At 38.4% G+C, this 20,987-nt stretch overlaps 1 protein-coding gene across 3 annotated transcripts in view; it reads left to right on the top strand.

Annotated features, from left to right (window-relative positions):
- The first annotated feature begins 643 nt into the window (after nucleotides 1-643).
- The window catches only part of LOC146364684 (rap1 GTPase-activating protein 1-like), a 42,838-nt gene continuing 22,494 nt past the window's right edge, over nucleotides 644-20,987 (top strand). The window contains exons 1-2 of one of the 3 annotated variants that reach the window (XM_084918338.1): nucleotides 644-857; nucleotides 11,202-11,237. In XM_084918338.1, coding sequence (XP_084774464.1) covers nucleotides 814-857; nucleotides 11,202-11,237 — 80 coding nt within the window. In that variant the 5' untranslated portion in view covers nucleotides 644-813. Of the gene's footprint in view, nucleotides 858-11,201; nucleotides 11,238-11,534; nucleotides 12,389-20,987 lie in introns of those variants that run through there. The other 2 variants (XM_084918340.1, XM_084918342.1) reach the window with 2 other exon arrangements.

Raw genomic sequence — 20,987 nt, 5'->3', positions numbered from 1 at the left:
TACAGACAGTCTCCTTTTGTGTCCAGCCTTTCACGTCATTTGATTGACTCACTTAATAGTAAAGCAGGAGAACTGTGTGTTTCATTAACCCTCATTTTGCGGCATGCATACCACATGATGGGTGTGCAAGAGATGAGATGAATGAACAGATAAGAAACCTGTTTGGAGTTATCACGCAGGTGTGACAAGACTCTTAGAATAGGACATCTGTGAAAAATGATGAATTATCTTTCGATGTACTTGTTTGACCAGCTCTTTTTCCAGTGACATAAGAGGTGGGAGAACAACTGTTGCTTGACTTGTTTCACAATGCCAAGAGCACCTCTGTGATCTTTGCCTTGCTGACATCATATACAGTATTATTCTCAGGTTTACGTGTGGACTCACTGCTGTCAGAGCTGTGTGCTTATAACTACACAAATTTTAAGTAAAAATAGACATGAAGTGTCTTGTCTATGTTCTTGATGCTAAAGAGAGGGAATACAGATACAGACAGTAAGTCAGCAAAACTGCGTCTCTTCCCCTGGTTCCCAGAGGTGACTGGCATGGTCAGCAGCCCTCCTTCTAGCCCCCTCCCACTCGTCCTCCCGCATCCTCTTGCCGTTTCTACCCTGCTTGCGAAGGAGGAGTGTGAGTGAGCAAGGAAGAGGCAGGGCACATCAGCTGTGGGAGTGGAACTCAGACGGCAGGCAAAGAATACAAACACACACATTGACATGCACACGCACACACATGCTCAGTCAGCGTAAGTGACACAAGTGCTGGCTCCATTCAGCACTGAGTAGACTGACTCACAGCTATCCATTAGCCAGCATGCCGCATAGAAAGAGGAGTTTCACTTTTGGAGCCTATGGGGGGTAAGAATGAAAATCCTATTGATTCCTAGATCAGTCATTCATCTTCACAGAGATGGCTATCATGTGTGAATGTATGTATGCTTGTGTGTCTGTTTCTAGCACCTGCTTTGATGACTCTGCACATTCTGTGTCTGTATTGGTGCTTGCACGTCTGTGCTGCTGGTGCTCTGGAATCCTCTTATTTAAAAAAAGCAAACAAAAAACTGTTTTTGTCATAAATGTCCTGCTTATTAGTTTGATATCTTTCTATTCCATCCGATACTAATGCTGTTGTTGTTTCGTGGTCATTTATTAAGGTATTAGGGTAACTGTTCACAGTAATGGCGAGGTAAAATAAGGTGACAAAATCAATATGTTACGATTCAAGTTACTAATTCTATCTATTCCTGTGAATCCATGCTGTTGTAATTGTGCACTATGTTTTTTTTCTGTATGAGACTGATTTATTTTCATGTTCGCCTTTGATGTGACATTTTATTGTTTGTCTATGAGGAAAGAAATATGTGCAGTACACTTGAGTGTTTGTCACTGGGCACTTATGTCCGCAGTGTATTTATTTGGCCCACTTGAGCTTTTACAGGACACTGGGCAGTAGAGTCAGCCAAGAATGTTTTTAATGGTCAAAGAGCAGGTGCCCCAGTGCAACTGGATGCCTGACAGTGAAAGCGTTTTGTGTGTGTGTGTGTGTGTGTGTGTGCATATGTGTTTTTTGTGTATATTTTGAGTATCTTCAAGAAAGTAGAAGACTAGCTGGGACAGTTGCTGCTAGGCTGAGCAATGTATCAATTTTAGCAAGTGGCTGCAATGACAACATCAGCATGTTTGGCTGTTGGCCATTCAGAGGAGGTATGTTTTCAGGGCCTTATCTCGGCCTCCAAGAGCCCCAAGGACTGCAGTCTCCAGGTGTCCTATACTTTGTAGCTTAGCACTGCTTTTTTGCTGAATTTGAATGTTCAGTGAGTTGCAAGCTGTGATTTTCCTCTAAGTGAGCTGTTACTAGTGGAAGGGTCAAACGTGTTGATCCACACAACCATATCATATTACCAGTTGTAAATATTTAAACTAGCTGTAGTTTTGTTTTTTTTTTCTTCAATTTCAGCTACATGATAGCTGACCTATGATGTGGGGAGGTTAGCCAGATTTGCAGTGTATTTGTCAAACCAACAAGTTAGTTTCATTTAAATTTTCACACAAATTTTAATTTTCATGTTAGAAAACACTCCTCATAAAACAGAAATCTCATGTTTTTTGTTTTTTTAGGTCTGTTTTTGCATTTATGCATCACGGTCTGCTACTGCTGCTGTTTAGAGCTGTTCTTACCAACTGTCAAGTATCACTGGTGTGTTCAGTAATGAGCACATTAAGATTTGACACATCCCAGTGAGAAGGTAATGGGGTAGAAAAGCAGCACAGAAGTGAAGATTATGCTTTATTCTAAGTCTTTTCACTCTCTGTTTTTCATTTTCAAAAGAGAAAAAAATTAAAGGAGGAACAGATACTTTTTGGTTTAAATATTTGGTCCCACAACTCTCCCAACTTCTTTTATGAAACTTGGGCAAGAGGCTAAAACCTAATGTAATATAACAAAACCTCATATAGGAGTAAAATCGCAAATTCTAGTCTATATATTTCATTAAGTGCTAAAGCATAATTGTAGCCCTGCCCACTCCATTAGAGGACATCTAACTGTTCCCTAATTGGTGCATCTCTTGTTATTTTCAGTTAATAGCTAGTGTAGTTAGAGGAGGGTTTTTTGAGGGGGCGCACGGCTGGTAAGATAAACCTATAAAGATGTGAAATGTGTCTATATCATTCTACATGTGTACAAAATAAAACACTACAAAGTCAAACCGTTTACACTAACCTTTTGCTGTAAGGAGTTCTGGTTCTTAACAAGTAGGCTGATATGTTTGCACTCGTTATCCCCAGTTTGTCACACTCATAGAGTGGAGCATTGATTGAAGGCAGTGAGAAACGTAGACCTGCTCTTGGTATAAAGCGAAGCGTGTGCTTTTTCTGGTTAGCGTTGTCTTTGAATGCACTGGCATTTCAATAGGTCAGGGTGATTGCTAACATTAGGGAGTAATCTGTAAGACACTCTCATCCCTGCATCCCATCGACATTCACTTAGGTGAACATGATCCCTCAGTTTTCAGCAGATTATTCTTTCTTTGACACAGCATGCTCATAATTTTAGAAAGAAAATGGCAGGGCCACTTAATTTAGGTGTGATTATTTACCTTTGGTAGGTTATGGCACCCACTTTCTTTCTCTAAATTTCTTTTACTGAATACAGAAATTACCAGACTTTCATATGCTTTAATGTGACCTTTAATGTGAGTTTTTGGAAGTATTCCTTAGTACTGTTACACACAGGACATATGTTATATGTTACATATACATATGTTTCTGTGTGTATCTCACGGAGATAAACTGTGGAATAAACACAGAGCCGTAACTTGTTAAATGAACTGAATGCTCTCCCAATAAACCCATTGACAACAGCTTTAGGCAGCCTAAACAATGATGCTGTATGTTGAAGTGTCCCATTGAAAGACTGGAAGAATACTTCTCAATCCTGTTCAAAAACAGCTGAATGGAAAGACAGGCACTGTTTTGCAATCTGAGCAGGCCTCAGTTGCAGTACATATTCTCTGGTCAGCTGATTTGAAACTGCCATTTCTTCAAGTAAACAAGCCCACATGCCCTTTGGAAAAAATGTTGTTTCACAGTGTGAGATAAAATACTTCACAATAACAGCATGATTAGCAATCAGTTCTGGTTCAGCAGCTGAAGCTGGAGCTGGCATCATCAAAGAATCTACCATAACCTTCAAGCATATTGTTATTGAAGTGGTCTGAGAGGGAAGTAGACACCTGCACCTCATCTGGGGTCAGTTTTTAGTTCTTAGGAGATCTAGTCTGTGAGTGAAAACGTTGAGCAGTCATGTCTTTTCTAAAAACAACAGGTAACAGTGTAAAGTATAATAATGCAGATGTGGCGGGACATCTTTAACCTACTAAAGTTTTTTTCAGTCCTGTGATATGAATCATGTGCTGATCTCCCCGCTCATCTTCTTTTTTTAAAAACTTTTTTTCTCTTCCTGTTTCAGCTTTAACATAAAAAGGGTTTATTTTAATGAAAGTAGCTGTTTTTCATACTTTGTGCTTCTTAAAAGAAAGAAACAGCGGCTTTTATCTCTGATTTTCAATGATCAATTGTCTAAAGCATGTTATTTCAATTTTAACCGTGAACAATGAGAAGACAATGTGGAGGAGCTGATTTTGTTTGACAAAAGCAAATGTTTGCATGAAAAAGATGATTACACTGCAAGATAGAGATACTTGAGAGCAGGAGGCCATTCAAGTACCGAAAGGGCAGTGGCAAAACAAATAGGAGCTGCAAGGCAACCAGAGGGCTCTTCAGTGCCTGTGTTCTCATATCACCTTGCATATTTACTCTGACATTCTCATTCACATCCACAATGACGAGCCATCTGCGGAGAACAAGTGGGAGGGAAGAGACTGACAGAAGCAGTGTTAATTAACTAATGTTCACAACGTTACCACCAAGTTTCAACTTATTAAAAAACCAAGTTCAAACAGGTATGCTGCTGCATCTTAGCCCACTGAAGGTTCTTATCTATATCAGATATTATGACATCCTTATGTTGCCTAACAACCAGCTGCAAATGGGCTAAAATGACCCATGTGTACCGTTGATGCACCATTTTCATTTCATGAAAATGACATCTGATTCATATCCTTAAAACTTGGATTATTTGTCATATATTATGACACCATTATGTTGCCTGACAACCACCTCGGAACATAATAAAATAACATGTGTATATAGCGGAAAAGGACCCAAAAGGCTTAATTTTTATAAGCTTAAAAAAAGAACCTGTAACATCAGGCATGTACTGGTCGATTAAAGAAACAGCTGGAAAGGATCTAATTTTTCTGTTAATCGTGTTAAATCTGAATCTAAAGGTTATCTGAAGTACATGCAGGGCTACAAGTGTTGACCAAATCTGATTGTTGTGACTTTGGCATAGATAATTATGCGCTCTTTATGTAATCAGTACAGCTACTCCAACATGATGCAACTAAAATATAACTGAGAGAAACATAGAACACCACACTACAACTACATGAAATTAAAGATAACTGAACAAGTCTGCTATACTTGACTGGTAAATAAAAGGCTTGTCATGTGTTTTGTTTGTGTGGTAGATGTGCTAAATATTTCGCTACCAATGTGTCTGTTTTCACATACACTGTATCTAACTGTACTGTAGCTAAATGGGGACATTCAGCCACTTTGCGCTGATTAACGTGGGCTGAATGAGCCCATTGACATGAGCTCATTCAGCCCACGCGGGGCTGAGATACAGTACAGTGTCTAGATCTGGTCATGTTCATCATTGTTTGACAGTGTTTCCCATCACTACCCTAGCTGTTATTTCTGCTTAAGGCCTTGTGCATCTCACTGAGTATATTTTTGAGTCCACTCCATACTTCCACTTCAGTTGGATATAAGAATACTGTATGTCCTTGTGTAGGTTTTAAGGGCAGAAAGACCTTATTCAGAATAAAGTGAATAGGCTCACATTCTGCATTCATCCAGTCATCCACGTTTCTTTAGTTTTGGTGGATAAATAGTGGCATGTTGCTTAAGTGGAACACACTTTGCTACAGACTGAAATCTCTCCAAAACTTTTTGATGGATTTTCACAAAGTTTTGAAAAGACATTGATGTTATTTATGAAGCCTTTGGTAAGCCCCCAGCTTTTTATTTTTTATCTTGGCAACAAAGGACTGAAATGAAATTTGATACACCCTCAGGATGAATAGTATTTATGTTAACATCAGCTGATGGCAGTTAACCTCAATACCAGCCCTAATCAGCCAATTGCTCAGCTGACACCCTTCCAACTGGTAAATCTCATATAGAGTGCGCTATTTAAGTTGCTTTAGAGTCCTTCCAGTTGCTGCACTTTAATAGTAACTCTCCAGCTGCTCTCCCTGCTTCAGACCCCTCATGTCTGCAGATGGCTGTGTAGCCAGGTGTAATCTCCTCTCTGAAATAATGTTAATCGAATATAGCCTTAGTTATTATCGCTGACTTTATCTAAAAGGGCATTTGAAAAGTGAAGCTAGTGCAGAAGTGCTGTAAACATGTATTCTTTCCAGTGGCCTGAAGAGGCTGATTTTTCTAGATACATAAGAAATCTGCTTATGTAAAAGTCTATGTGATAATAAAACCATAGCTTGCTAAGCGCTGTCCTCATGAGTTTCAATTGCAAGATTCATTTAATACAGCTACATCACTATGGTCCCTGTCAGAATCACAATGAACCAAATAGCAAGACTTTCTTTTAAAAAGCAAGTTTTGGATTGTTTTTTTTTTGCTACCACATGAGCAAACAGTAGTCCTGGGTTTCTTAGTCACACCCACACCTGACTAATCACTTTGGGTTTCAAAGTATCAAGAGTGCAACTGTCAAACAGCAGCACATTAATCACAGTGGATATCAACCATTTAGTACAGTCTGTGGTTATACTCAGTATTTACTGCAACTAATCAAATGTTACCCTGCAATCACGTCAGCAATAGGGGTGGGGGAAAAAATCGATACTGTGTAGTATCGTGATATTTTGTTTGCTAATAATGTATCGATACAGGGACAGCAGAAATCGATATTTTGTTACAAAAAAGGTTTTTGTGCTCTGACTTCAGAGCATGTTGATCCTTTTTCTGAGCAAGAATCCTGACATTCCATCACTGTCCAAATGTGTTTAACTTTTTTTTGGCAGCAATAAACATGACAGTTTACTTATTTTAATTTAAGACATGTTTTATTTTAATTAAGTTTAAAACTTTTTTATTTAATGTAAAATTAGATTTTGTTTTAATTTACTTTCAAATTCTTCAGTTGCTGAAGGGGCTGCATAGTTTTCACAAATTGCAAAGTTCAGAATAGCTATAATTGTACCAGATGGTTGCATTCAGTTAAGTTGGACTAGACTGTAATACAAACCGTTCAGTTTGTCAACAATAAAACTGACTGAAATGAGAGAAAGACTGAGTGCGAGACTTTGATATTAGATAAAATGAATATTGCTAAAGTTTACCTTTATGTACAGAATCTGAATATCGCAAAATATTTTAAAAAAATTGCAATAATATCGTATCGTGCGTTAAGTATTGTGATAATATCGTATCGCGGGATGTATGGTGATTCCCACCTCTAGTTAGCAAGGTGTCGTCTTTATTCAACAGATAATAGGTTGAGATGGTTAAGATTTGTGACCTTTTCACTTCTGTTTTAATTGGAGAATATTAAGCGAATACTGTCAAAGGACTTCAGTTATTCCCAACTCCTGCAGGGTGAACTGGACACTGAACACTGCCCATGACTCCATTAGAATTTACTGCAGCCATAGGGAATTAGAATAATTTCTGTGTAAGCTGGAATCACTGGGATCATGTTTTTTAGCATTAGATGAAGCAACATCTGTTCCTACAAATGACTCTTGTTTAAAGTGTGCATTTGAAGGTACTGACTAACAGCACTGGCCTTATTCTTTATCATTATGCGTTCATTCCCTAAGAACATTAATCCCAGGGCTATTTTCCAGTTTCTTTTCTATCAGTATGTTGTTGTTGTTTTCCTGCTGGTGACAACTACTGTTGGGATGTTTGTGCTTGACCCCTATCTTGATTATGTTAAATTTACAGTGCATCTCATATTTAAGATACAGAATTAAAATTGGAAGAACATGCTAATGCAGCAGATTTGAAGCTGAACAACAAACTTCTTTGCTTTAAGCTGGATTTCCTCCAGTCTAACTCCTGAGCCTTGTCTGCTGACCTACTTGCCACCAGCAGTGTTGCTGACTTTTATATACATACATACACCACTGGCTTAACTTAATTCTTTGTAAAGAGGTGAAGGAAATGTTTAAAAGTTTAGCCAGAGATGAGAAGAAATTGCAAGCTGTAGTTAAACTCAGATTAAGTTGAATTAACCAATTGTTGAGTGTGACAGCCGCTGACACAGTGATGACCTCGGGTTTCTGAGACCCGCCTTGAGACTCCTTCATCCCCCCCTTGATGTTTGTTTCCATGGTAACCCATTTGTGTGTATGATACCTAGCTGAAAGCATACAGGAAACATTAAAAATATATATTTGCTTGTATTTGGCTCTGACCTGAGCTTTAATTCCTGTCTGTGCTGTGATGGGCTGTGAAATTCACTAGTTAATCTCTCTCTCTCTCTTTTTTTGTTTTTTAGAAAATCAAATCAAAACAAGGCTATCCACAGTCTTTTCACAGTGAGATTTGAATGTGCAAAATATGACTCATGATACAAAAATGCATTAGCACAGCCATATTTATTATAGTCCACTTTTGTCCTCTCTAACGGTGACAGAATATTTTTTGTTTTGCTGTTACGGCTGGGATTTTTTCACCACTGACTGTTGTCTTGCCCGGTACATCTTTACTTAATTTTATTTACAGACAGTCTTATACAATTAATAGAAATGTGATTTTCAATAGTGTTATACCGTATGCATAACAAATAATAGCATTTCGAATTGCTATGAGTGTAATAATGTTAGTATGTTCAGTCAGTTGGAGACTTAAGAAGATCAGATTCAGTTTTTCTTGTTTCCTGTCTAAACCCTAACAGCTCAGAGTCTTTGGTGTAAAGCAAAATCCCTACAGAATCTGTCCCATCATATTCTTTCCAGCACAGTACAGCAAAAAACATGTTAATTTCATAATCAGTCGGTTTGACGTGTCTGTCATTCCTCTGTCCCGGTTCGTCTGTAGGAGGTCCAAGCTGCTGGGTGCCATGTTTTGTGGTCGAGCTAAGGTGAAGTTTGATTTTCAAATGTTCTGTATTTGTTTTGGACTCTCTGGTTCGGAACCTTTTTCCAATAATCTCGACACACCCTGGTTGATTTCATTTTATGGGAATTCCATGAAACCTGAGAATCTGGGTGAGCAGCACAGGATGAGGTTGAGGAAAATGTTATTCTTAGTGATGCAGCACATACAAAAACAACTTTAGCCGCTTCGCAAGAGCACAGCCGATGGCTCATGAGCCCTATTCTTCTCTCCTAAGAACCAGTATGAATTCCATTTAAGATGGAGCGCTGATTTATCTACAGACACGTGTCTGTTAGGCTCGGTGAAATCAACACTGGTGGTAGATTTGAGATAAAACGGCACCACAAATTCCATCTGGGTGCCATTATCTGTCACTTGAAGGCCTGGGGCTGAAAATGATGAGTGAGCTTCTGCACTGAGGGGAATCAGGCGAGAACCTACTGTAACAACACAAGTCTGTTGATTCGTGACTCCACAGTGCAATGAACAAACAAACCCCCTCAGGGCTTGTTTCCTCTCAGTAAGGCAGTTTTCTAAGAAGGAGGAAGCTTTAGGCTTTCATTTAGTTTTTGAGAACTTCTCATAAACAAAAGAAGAAGTACGATTTTTTTTTTTTAAACCCTTGGTCCTTAAGTTACCTCATTGGGGATTTTTTGGTAATCAATGAAATAAAGAGATCTTTTTATATGAATGGAAACTGGACTTCCTTCCCCAGAATGATTTCTGAGCTGTATGCTTGTGATTTTTGGCCTATGACTCTTAGTATGACATGTTTAATCAGTCTTTTCCCTTTTTACGAGACTTAAATATCTCAAACTGATGGATTGTCATAATTTTTTTTTTTTTTTTTTTTTTTACTGTTAGTGCAACATGTCTATATGCTGCTGAATGGTTATGATACTGTACTGAGCCATTCATTTTTTTCCTAAATATGAAGAATAAAACTAGTAATATGTATGCACTTATCTAGTAATATAACATTTTAACTAATATAGCGCATGTAATGAGTTTGACTTTACAGTGCCACCATCTGGTCAAAATGTGTATATTTCTAATGCTATTCAACAATATCTGCTACAGCTCTAATATTCTCCTCACCATCAGCTGAAGTTTGTAGTTAGTGTTAAATGCTAAGTGGCAACCTGAAGCATTACACATTATCAGAGCGAACATGGTCAAAATGCTAAAAATGCCCATCTACAGCTTCACAAGTTTAGCTACTGTGGCATGGTCGTTTTCTGTGTGCTTTTCTGTTTTTCAGAGAGCAAGAGTCACTTTCCAGAAATGCTCGCTCCTCCGGGTGTTGCTGTGCCATGCACACTAATCATCTCCACGGAAGGATGAGTAAGAGTTCTAAACCATGGTGGCCTTATTGGCAGATACAGAGTGCGAGCAGGCAGAGACCCAGCTTGAGGTTTCGGGATGTCTCCTTTCTATGTCATGAGAGACACAGTCAGCAAGGAGGGGGAAATCAATCGCATTGTTGGCTCATTTGTATTTAATTTACACCGTCAGGTGGTGTATCATCTTTAGCACTGCTCAGGAAAGCATGTAAGATAACATATTATATAAAAAAGGTATTCTTTCTTACTCTTTTCTAACCACACAAGAGGAATATCTGCAGCTTACTCACCAGAACCAGATATTCACCTTTTAGATACTTAAACGCTGCAGCCCGAGAAAAGCTGTAGTTTTTTGTTTGTGATGTTTTCACAGTAGAAGTAATTGGTCTTTCTTGTGTGTGTCTTGTGATTTAAATCTTGCCACATGGCCTTGATTATCATGATGAATATCTTTCTGTCTGATGAGCAGAGCAAGCCCAGTTTGTTATTAATTGCACGTTAGGATTAATCTTCTGCTGCACGCACAGTGCCATCTTTTGGCAAAAACGGGTTTCTACATTCTCATCCCCGGAGTTCCCAACCCTGCGTCATCTGGTTATTGTTTCCAGTGATTACTCCTGCTTAAATCTGTTTATCCAGAGTATGTAAGGACAGATGATAGTTTATTTTGGAGTGACAATGTGCACTGAGCCTGAAAGCGTCGATTTAAACTGAAACATGATTCACTTTGTCTCAGAAAACACCAGACTAATAATTATTCCTTCATTCTGGGAAATGATGCTTTAACAGATGGCAGGAGTTATTTCAGGGTAACCCAGCTTGATGCATAATCAACCTCTTTCACTTCATTGAACTTTTTTTTTAAGTGCACTTTAAATTAATCTGAGTAAACTTGCAGGAAGGCAAATGAATGGAAACTACATGTACCTGTTACTAGGTATTATATTCCTATTTGTTTTTAGACTTTTGAGTAATTATTTGATATAAAGTTAAAAAATATATCAAATGTACTTGTTTTTAGGAAATGCCGACATAAGCACATTAAATTAAACATATTTATTTGGGACTGTAACAGCTGCTGTTTGTTTTTGTTTTTCAGAGTGGACAAGACATTCTCCAAGGCCAGAAGCTTATGGTACGTGTTCCTTCTGTAATAAATGACATTCCTTTCGTTTCAATAAGCAAACACAGCCAATTAAAGTTAGAAATCTTAAAGCTTTCTTCTGTTGATGATCAATGTCATTGACTCACACCAGCTTTGTAATTTTTAAATGTGCGAATCAATGCAGTGAGTCGAGTTAAGTAAGATGAATGAGCCTGTAAAAGTTAAAGCAGATGGGCAGCAGCGGGGAAACAGATACCCAGTCCGCCCTGCCATCTCTGCAGTGCTGGCAAGGTTGGAGTGCTGCTGCGAGTGGCACATGGAGAGATGCAGGGATCTGAGCATGCACACCTCCTGCCACTGCAGATACATGACACCATTTCTGAAAGCTTTTAGGTGTGGTGGCATGAGTGTCTGGCCCTCGTCCCCCTCTGTCTGAATGCAGCACATTAAACAGTGCTCCACCATAGTATCATCCTGCCTTCCCTCTGGAATACAAATGCAGGAGGATATCTTTTACCAGCCAGGCCTGCATTACTCAGCAGTGGCTGAGCTTGTTTGCACAGGCTGTCGTCCGGCCATCAGCTGCTGCTGCCTGAGACAGAATGATTGCACCTCTTTGTAAAGAAGAAGAGTAAACTCCGGACCAAAATAAAGATGAAGAGGAGGATCTAAAACAGGACACAAAAGCAGCACTGGAGATAAAAGACTTCTGGGCGTGAAGAGGAGGGAAGGAGGGGGAAGCATCTGACTGGATGAGGTGACGCTGCAAATAGAAAATGTGGGGCCTGCATTAGAAAGCCAAGATACGATAATACAAGTTCATCAGTCATACTCGTTTTTTTGGCAATCTTCTTCAAATCAGGGAATAATTCAGCACTGCTTGAAAAATTTGGTGCAGTGTTTAAAGCTACTTTACATTAAGATCGCTGGTTATACCCAGCGGGGCAGATCATCTTTTATCAGCAACATTGGCGTTGCCTGGATAAAGCAACTGTGAAAGTGCCATCTGACAATCTTTTTTTTGAAATCAACAAGCACTGACAGTTCATGCATCCAACTGTATGTTGGACATGGCTGGAAATCTGAACTGTAAACTGTAAAAAATCTGTCAGCAAAACTTTAACAGAACTCAGCAAAATGCCGTGCTCACCTTTCCGAATCGGAAGGCCAAGAAAACTCTGGTGAGTTTCTCATTGACTTGACTTTAGATAATGCTGATAAGAACTGCATGATTCCCCAGCCGTTTGGGAAACAGATTTTAATATACATACACAGGATTATCTTTATTATCCTTCTGTTGTATTCATACTGTTTACAATATAGATCCAATGATTAGGTAGAATATTCTGTAATTCATGACAGGAGAGCTGACCTGATGCATTTAATATCACTAAGTCTTAAGATGAAGTCTTTCCACACTTGCTGCTGATTAAATCTTAAATGATCATCTTTCATCTGGTCATTGTGGGTCATACACAATAAGCTCATGATCCTCAAACCCAGTTTCCACACTCTGCAGGGGAGGCTTGTAATTGGTGATAATCCTGCCTTGCTAAGCTCCCTCGATGGGACGCAATGGGAGAGAAGGGTTAGTGTGGATAATGGCTATACTGAGATGTTGTATAAGAGTATCTCTCCTCTCTCGACTGAGCACATGTGAACATACATCCAAGTAAAAAGTGCACTCTGCTCTCCTATCCCTGGAGCAGCATGGATTATTGTAGCAGGCTGTGGGTTGTATAACTCACTGCCCATTCTTTAAAACAAACCACAGATCCCACTCTCTCATCCATGCTTCAGCTCACCTGACCTTCATGCTGGACAGGTCTGCACTTTTGAACCACCCTTAGGTGCCACTTTTACTGGCAAGAAAAAAAAATCAGGCTATAGAGCACTGGTCTTTGCTTGAAACGTGGAAAGAAACAAAATGAGTCTTTTATTCTTGCCCATTAAACAAGCTTTGTTTCTTGCAAAAGCAGTCTTTAAATGCATCTCTTAGACTTCTCTTAGACTTCTCTATAGGGCAAAGCTTTATCTGCATTCTCTATAAATCTGAATTTAACATGAACATGAAAGGGATAAAATTACATTTACATATTTTTGCTCCGGCTTGCAGTGCCATTTATTCATATAGATTGTTTCAGTGTGAGAGCTATTAGCCATAAAGATGTCTGTCTTCTCTGAATATAGTAAAACTAAATGGCATTTCCCATCCCTCCCTTATATTGCACCAAGAGAACAAAATACAGAATAAAAAAACAACAACAACAACAACAACTCAGCAGCCATGTCTTATGACCTAGTTCCTAAAAAAAACATCTATAAACCTTGTTGTAAGCAGTTCCATGTAGGAACTACTATTTTCTCTATCCTGTACTACAATTGCCAGCTGTATCAGTGTGCAAATGTACATGTGATGGGAGGCTCATGGTAGTCATTGGGTGAGGGGATGTAAACAGTCTCAGATAAATTATAATGTAGTTCAGGAGACATAAAGTAGTGCCTACATGAGACTACTTGCAACAAGGTTTCAAGATGATTTTGAGTTGTAAAACTATTTTTATAAAATAAAACATTTTATAAAAAGGGGCAACTCAATCTAAAACAATCTAGATCAATAAATAGCATAAATTAAAGATAGGAAAATGTATATATTTGATTTCAAGCTGCCCTCTTGAAATGTATAAGATGATTTTTTTCAGTATGTGAAAGATGATATGCAACTTGCAGAAGTTTGATTCTCGAGCTTGAGGATTTTTATATAATAATGTAATGCTCTGTATTTTTTGACCTGTTTGTTGAAGTTACTTTGTAAGCAAACTATATTAGACTTAAATTATCATTTCAATATGAGTATTTCATATGCATATTTAACAAAACGATGGAGCCTTGTTGTGTGTTTGTTGTCTTTTGGTTCCCTTATTGTTAGCCCTCTGGTGGCCAAAGTTAGTAGTGCATAGTTTTGGCACTTAATGAGCCCGTAAGTCAGGTAAACAAGTGTACTTGATGGGCATCTGTGCATGTTTTCCCCCACGGTGATCAAATCTGCTTTTTACTGTTTTATTCATTTCTTCCCTTCTGCTGAATGACCTTGCTATATATTTCCAATTGTTTGATGTGAGTTTCTATTCTATTTTTATGATGCTTTCTAAATCCTAGGCCTATTTCATCCCTGCTGTCTTTTTGGGGGAGGTTAACTTGTAAACAGTTAAGAGGTGTCATTGTAAACACTCCTCTGTTTGTGTACACTGATTTCCCAAGAGATGTCGCTCCTCATCATCGTCTGACTGTCTCCTTTGCACATGCGCTCACCGCTGCATTGTGAAAACGGTCTCGGTGTCAGCTTGCTTGTGCGCGCTCATCCATGTATGTCAAGCCGAGTCGTCTGGAAAAGCAGACATACTGGGAGAGCAAACTGTCAAGGCCGATCAGACCTGACTGTTTCTCTGTGTGTCTCCTGCTGTCTGACCTAATATAGCACCGAAGTGACAAGCTCACCCCTGTTTCAAACCACCTCAATAATCCAATTCCTAAAATGTCATCCACCATCCAGGCCCAGCAGAAGATGTCTTATAAAAACATAAAGCTCAGAACGCAGCCGGCTGCTGAAGGTTGAGACGAGTCCCAGGCAACTTTGACTTGACATTTCCCGTTTTGCTTTATCTGATTCGTTGAGATTTTCAGTACTTAGTTATTCCTCCAGCGATTTTAAAGTTCACTTATTTGCTTGCAAGTTGCTTTGCTGCAGTCACACTGCGTAAGACAGGAGTTTAGGTATGAAAATGGCAGGAAAGGTTTTAAAGATGTGGGGCCTGTTTATTGACAGATGTCATGCAGAAATGATGAGCTAAGCCAGTGGGAGGAGGAGGCTGACTCAAGGCTTTTCTATTCTCTTCCTTCCTTCTTCCTTTTCTTTCCCAGGCCTAACAAATCTTGCATGATCGGAAGTTTTGCGAACAAATTCCTGATTGATAGGATATTTGTACACAGATAAAACCGTATGAAGTTAGGTGTCATGGACTACACTAGTAACTCCAATATGTCAAGCACAAAAGAGCATAGAAGGACACTAGAGTGACCTTCTGTTGTAGAAAAGGCACATCTGCCTGATTGTGATTTCCCAGACGGCTTGTTTCTAAGGAAATCTGCACAGTGACATTGTTAGAGATAAGGAAGCTGAAAATCAGGACTCATTGGTAGAGAGAACATCCTTTATTCAATACCACCTGCTATACCTGGCCTTTTATTGCTAACTGAATAGGGCTAGCTATGAGGGAAAGTGTAGACTCAAGAGAAAGAGCCTCCTCGTGCATCAGATTCCACAGACATTTTATTTCCAGATTTATTTCGTCTGTAGCTTTTGATTTAACAAAGGTTTTGAACCTTTTGAAGTTTTCAGTATATATATATATATATATATATATATATATATATATATATATATATATATATATTTTTTTTTTTTTACCACCATTTGTGTTCTAGTTTCTTATTAGGAACTGCTGATTAGGATTTCCTTATCTGCCTTTTTGTATAAAAGGTCTTTTAGAGGAACAGTTCCCTGGGGAATGGAAAGCTTCTCAGACTTATCTGCTTTTTAAATTTTTCCCAGTATTTGCTTGGCACCAGAAACCGGTTCGCAAAACAGATTAGGGGAATTCATATGTTTATTTTTGTTACTTCCTTCTGGCACACAGATTAAGACACAAAGCTGACTCATAAGATCGTTTGAATTATGTTACATATTTTTTTAATATAACCTCCAGCAAAATAACATATTTTTTTTCCAAGCAAGTCAGAAAGTCAGATCTTTTCATCTGGAAAAATTGCCTCTGAGTGAGAAATGACTTTACACCAGAGATAATCATCCTGCCATTTGTTTGAGTAGTTCAAATCAGTTTAAGGGGGTAGGGGAGGGTGTCCTTGGGAACACAGCCATTTCCAAGGACTTTTTGTGTTGTAACTCCTTGTGTCTCTGGCTGTTGGAGGACTTGTGTGTGCATTTGAGCAGGTCAAGTTACTTCTGTGCTGTACTACTCTTCTTTATCATCAGTGTTATATTGATATATAAGAAGCCAAACATTACGGCAGAATGTGGTTGTTGGGTCTGTGTCATACATTTATATGGATATAAATTTACAAAGACGTATGGTGCAGTTGATAAATGACTTGTGCTGTGAGATTGTAAACTGTGTGCACAAATTAAATGAGATCAAACCTCTGGCTTTAACTATTGTCATCACAAAAAGACACGTTGTATATTATCTGCTGTGTACCTAGCAGCAGTTCAGCAAACTTGTGAAGATACAGGAATATATAATCAAAAAGAACTGAGCTTATGTTTCCCTCAAGCTTTTTGCAAATACCAAAAATATAGCATAACAGCATGTTTTTAAAATAAATAATTGGTGTCCTTTACATTTTGAAGTAAAAGTCTTAGTAGCCTTAGTAGCTTCTCAGTTTTCCATGTTATGGTATTCTGGCGTTGAAGGCAAATACACTTCTTTTTTAGATTTCACCACTCACCCAAAAGGCTTCTTCACTTCTAAAAAACTGATGAAAATACCCAAATATTTAGACTCTAGCAGTATTAAACTGCGGGTGTGACTCCCCATCAGCTTTAGAACTGAAGAAGCCTTTTGAACGACATGTGAAATGTATTTAAGAATCCAAGGAGGAACTCCAGCTGCCTAACCCTACCCCAAGGGAAACACACTGTCCTTCAACAAGACAACTTATAATTGCATAAGGATACAATTGCAGAGCTGCGTAAGGACTTAAGGACCACGTACAGGATTATGCCTCAGGAACAGAGTGTAACTCCTGTGTTTTCTCTTCGCTTATTTTTGTGTTCATTTGTGACCTTTAACTTTTAGGTTTTGACTTTTATATCTTTAGTTTTATTTCAGTCTGAGTACCCCCAAACTACTTTGTTATATCCCAGAAACAGTTGTGGTTTGGGTTACAGTAGAGCTTATTACAACATTAACCACATTAGAAGATTCTCCTTCATTTTCTGGGTTAACAGGATGACTCGTCCACACAGTTAATGACACATGAGACAATTTGACTAGAAATGTTTTTGTCAACCATCACAAACAAATGTAATTCATGAGAAAATCTGTTTGTCTTGAAATACATTTAGAATAGGACGGGTTTTTTTTTTTTTTACATGCTCAGTATTTTTTTACAACACAGTATGCTCTGTGTTGGTTCAAAGATACTATAATATCTGAATCCAACATTAATATAGCAGCAAGCAGCTATTTGCTCATTAGATACTTAATGGAGCATCTTTCACAGAAAATGATGTCACACTGTTCTGTTTTTTTTGCTGTTTTACGTTTTTATGGCCGACTCATCCATATGTGCATGTTAGTGGATCTGAGTTAATGTGAGTACCTGGAAATGTGTTGGCATTCACCAAATTTATAAAGATACTAAGGTTGACCTCTTACAGCACATTTGGAAAGTAAAACCGCAAAGCTTAGTGTGAGAGTTTCTGCTGTTGTTTTGTTATTCTCCTCTGCTCTCTGTTCCATCCTAGGCATGTATTATGAAACCAGATTATTGGCTTAGAGGGCTATGTTGAGCTTAAAGTCAGAGTTTCCTGTGTCACGAAAGTAGCTTTCCTTTTATCTGACTATATCACTGCGGTAACTTATGCTGAACATGTGTTTAAATCTAAAAACAGCTGGAAAACCTTTTCGCAGATTCTTTCATTTACAGCATGTTTTAATTGCAACATATATTATCTACTGGGGCAATATATTTTATATAAACATCATCATAGGAGTTTGCATGTATTAATTTAATGAAGCAGAAAATGGATAGCTATCATTATTCCTAATTCTAATCTGCCGCTAATTCTCTTTTACACTGCTAGAGTTGCAGAACACAACACACCAAAATCACCTGTTCAAGCAACAAAATGCCCAAAACTTCACTTTGACAACAAACTAAAGCAATTTCTACGTGTCCTTAGGCTCAAACATTAGGCTATGGTACAGTAACATGTAATGTTTCAGAGCTCTAATGTGCACCTACACCTTAGAAATAAACAGCAGCACAGAGAGCCAAACTTGGTAATAAAGCTCTTAACTTGAATTAGAATGTTTATTTTACCACTCTGTGCAATAAGGTGCAAGATTAACAATTTTCTGCAGCATTAATCTTATCATCATCATCTGATAATGTCTGATTGGAGCAGGCTGCACTCACAGGGATCGTTTCATGTGGAGATCGTTCCATGGTTTTTGTGAGCCTGAAGCAGAAAGCCCGGCTTAACAGACAAAGTCGTTAGCTACCGTTCTGCTAACCACGTTCTCCAAATGTTGTTTTAAGTTTTGTTGAGCAAGCTAACACAGAGAAAGCCTGGCTGAGCTGAACTTTGTTTGTAGTATACCCCTCTAGTGTGGAAGTAGAGGAAAGGCAAGGTTGGAGTTAAGAAGTGCAGTGAAAATACTTCTCAACAAGCATGATTTATGATGTCAATAATAATAATCTAAAAGGAAACAACCTGATACTTGACAAAAAAACAAACAAAAAAACACCTCCCTACTTCATTTGCAACTCACAAAAAAGGGCAAGGCCTAATAGCTGGGTTTTTTTTAATTGTTTTTTGAGTGACAAATGAAGTGGGGAGGTGTGGCTCACGCTGGCCGAAGACAGGAGTGCTCTAATGAAACATCCAGCTCTGAATGTTGTATATGTACATCACCTTTAAGAAAGACTATGTTATTATTATAATTAGGTCATATTTACTGTTTACTCTGCATCTAACTGGGACACTTAAGCACAAAGAGTTTCATGTCAGGAGAGAATAACAACTTGAATAAGCTTACATCTCATAGCAGCTTTATTCCCCCACCCTCTAATATAACCTCATTACCCACTTAAAATGCTGTATAATTATCGAACCACATCACAATCATAGTCACAGTAGGGTTCTGTAGAGGTATACTGCAGAGATATCATTATAGCGATGGAAAGTTTCCTCAAAGTTGAGTTGCACTTGGCACTCCTACTTTGCCTTGCAAACAAATTATGTGCTTGATTAAACAGCCAATTTGTTTAAGAGTGATGGGAGGCAGGGTTTAACATATCCAAAAACAACACGAGAACACTCCGACATTGTGCCGCAGGAACTCTGATGAAGGATTTCTGATAGACTTTGATTCTCAGATTTTGGATTTAATATTATGTCACAACAACTGATTCTTACGAGACGCCACATGGGTGACTAGGACTATTGTGGGGGTTCGCACCATTATAATATATTTCTTTGCAGCCCCCCATAACAGTCCCAGTTTCTCATGTGGCCGCTTGGGAAAATTCATTGCCCGCTTCTGTTTTACCAGTTAACACAGCTGATGAAGTAAAATATTTGACATAATTCACCACTGAACACACTGAACTGTATTATGTATTTAATATTAATATCTATGTAGACAGTCTGTTGGAGATATGCCTCCAGTCATTCGTTCAGTGCTGTACTTCTTACAGCTCAGTGCTGTTTACAGTCCCTGCCCGCCCTCCTGTTCTACCCCCCTGAGGTCGACCACCACTAATTAAATCGCAACCTGTGGGAGACATACTTGTTATGCATAAATAACAATTAATTCAAATTTCCGAAGAGCAGCCATCTTGCCTGCCGGAGACCTCAGACGTGTAACTGATGTGAAATGCTTCTGTGATTAAACCTTTAGCTAGCCTTTTAGGTCACTAGCAGGTCACATGTTGCCTCCCACACACATCATACAGATTACATTCTTAGCTGCTTGCAGGGCATACTTTGCTAAGCATGGTGATGCACATTTAAATTATAAGAAGTTTAATATTTTGTTGTATAAATAGAAATATTAATAGAATAATGAAACCTGCATCAGGAATAATGAACATCCTGTGGGATTTACAGGATTCACTTAGCTCTGGGATTATTTGATTTTATGTCTCAAAGGATTTTGGATTATTATCAAACTCTTCTTGGTTGAAAAATAGCTCAAAGTGAGATTGGAAGAGAGAGGGCGTGGAAGATGAGGACATTTTTTAGCGCAGCAGCAATTCTCAGAGGATATGATATGGGGGTAGGAGAGCAGTGACCACAGGCCATTTCAGCGGCTAATGGGATGGGAATCTATTGCAGTTTGGGTCAGTTACAGGGTATTTACTGATTCTGCTGAGGATGCTGAAGCAGAAAAGATGCAGTCAATTTAAAAACAACTATCACTGTCCACAGCAGATTTTTTTATTTTTTTATTTTTTTAAAAAAAAGCTCTTTGTGGCTATAAATTTTTTCCAGTTCTACTATTTTCTTTGTCAGTATTTGGTGTTCAATTATGTCTCAAGCTGTCATTGTAAATGCATATGCCCTTCATCTGATTGAAATCTGATCAAATAATCTGTGTTAACTTCATGGTAATCAGATTTTAAGCGGGACATTTAAGCAGTATCTGCTCTTATCGGATAATTCGCAACAAAGCTGTCACATTTCACATTTTCATTTTTTTTAAACCTACACCTAAGGTCACTGGGACCTTTAAAAAAAAGAACCAGATTTTCTTCACTTAAGCGTTAAGAAGAGAAAGAGACATTAGTGTCACAGTTCGAAAGAGCATCTCAGCAGATTATTGGTAATCTGGACATTTTTCAAAGTTTGTATTAATGATATAATAGACTTCGCTCTTTTCTCTTTTTTTAACCCAAGAAGCTTTTCGAGTTGAGAGGATTATTTGTTTTTATCACAATACACAGCTCTAAATGGTTCACAGTATGATGAAT

The sequence above is a fragment of the Perissodus microlepis genome, chromosome 20 (assembly GCF_051167445.1).
Source record: "Perissodus microlepis isolate ML-2025 ecotype Zambia chromosome 20, ASM5116744v1, whole genome shotgun sequence".
Classification (NCBI taxonomy): domain Eukaryota; kingdom Metazoa; phylum Chordata; class Actinopteri; order Cichliformes; family Cichlidae; genus Perissodus; species Perissodus microlepis.
Note: the sequence above shows the minus strand (reverse complement) of the source record. Positions and strands in the feature narration are given on the sequence as shown.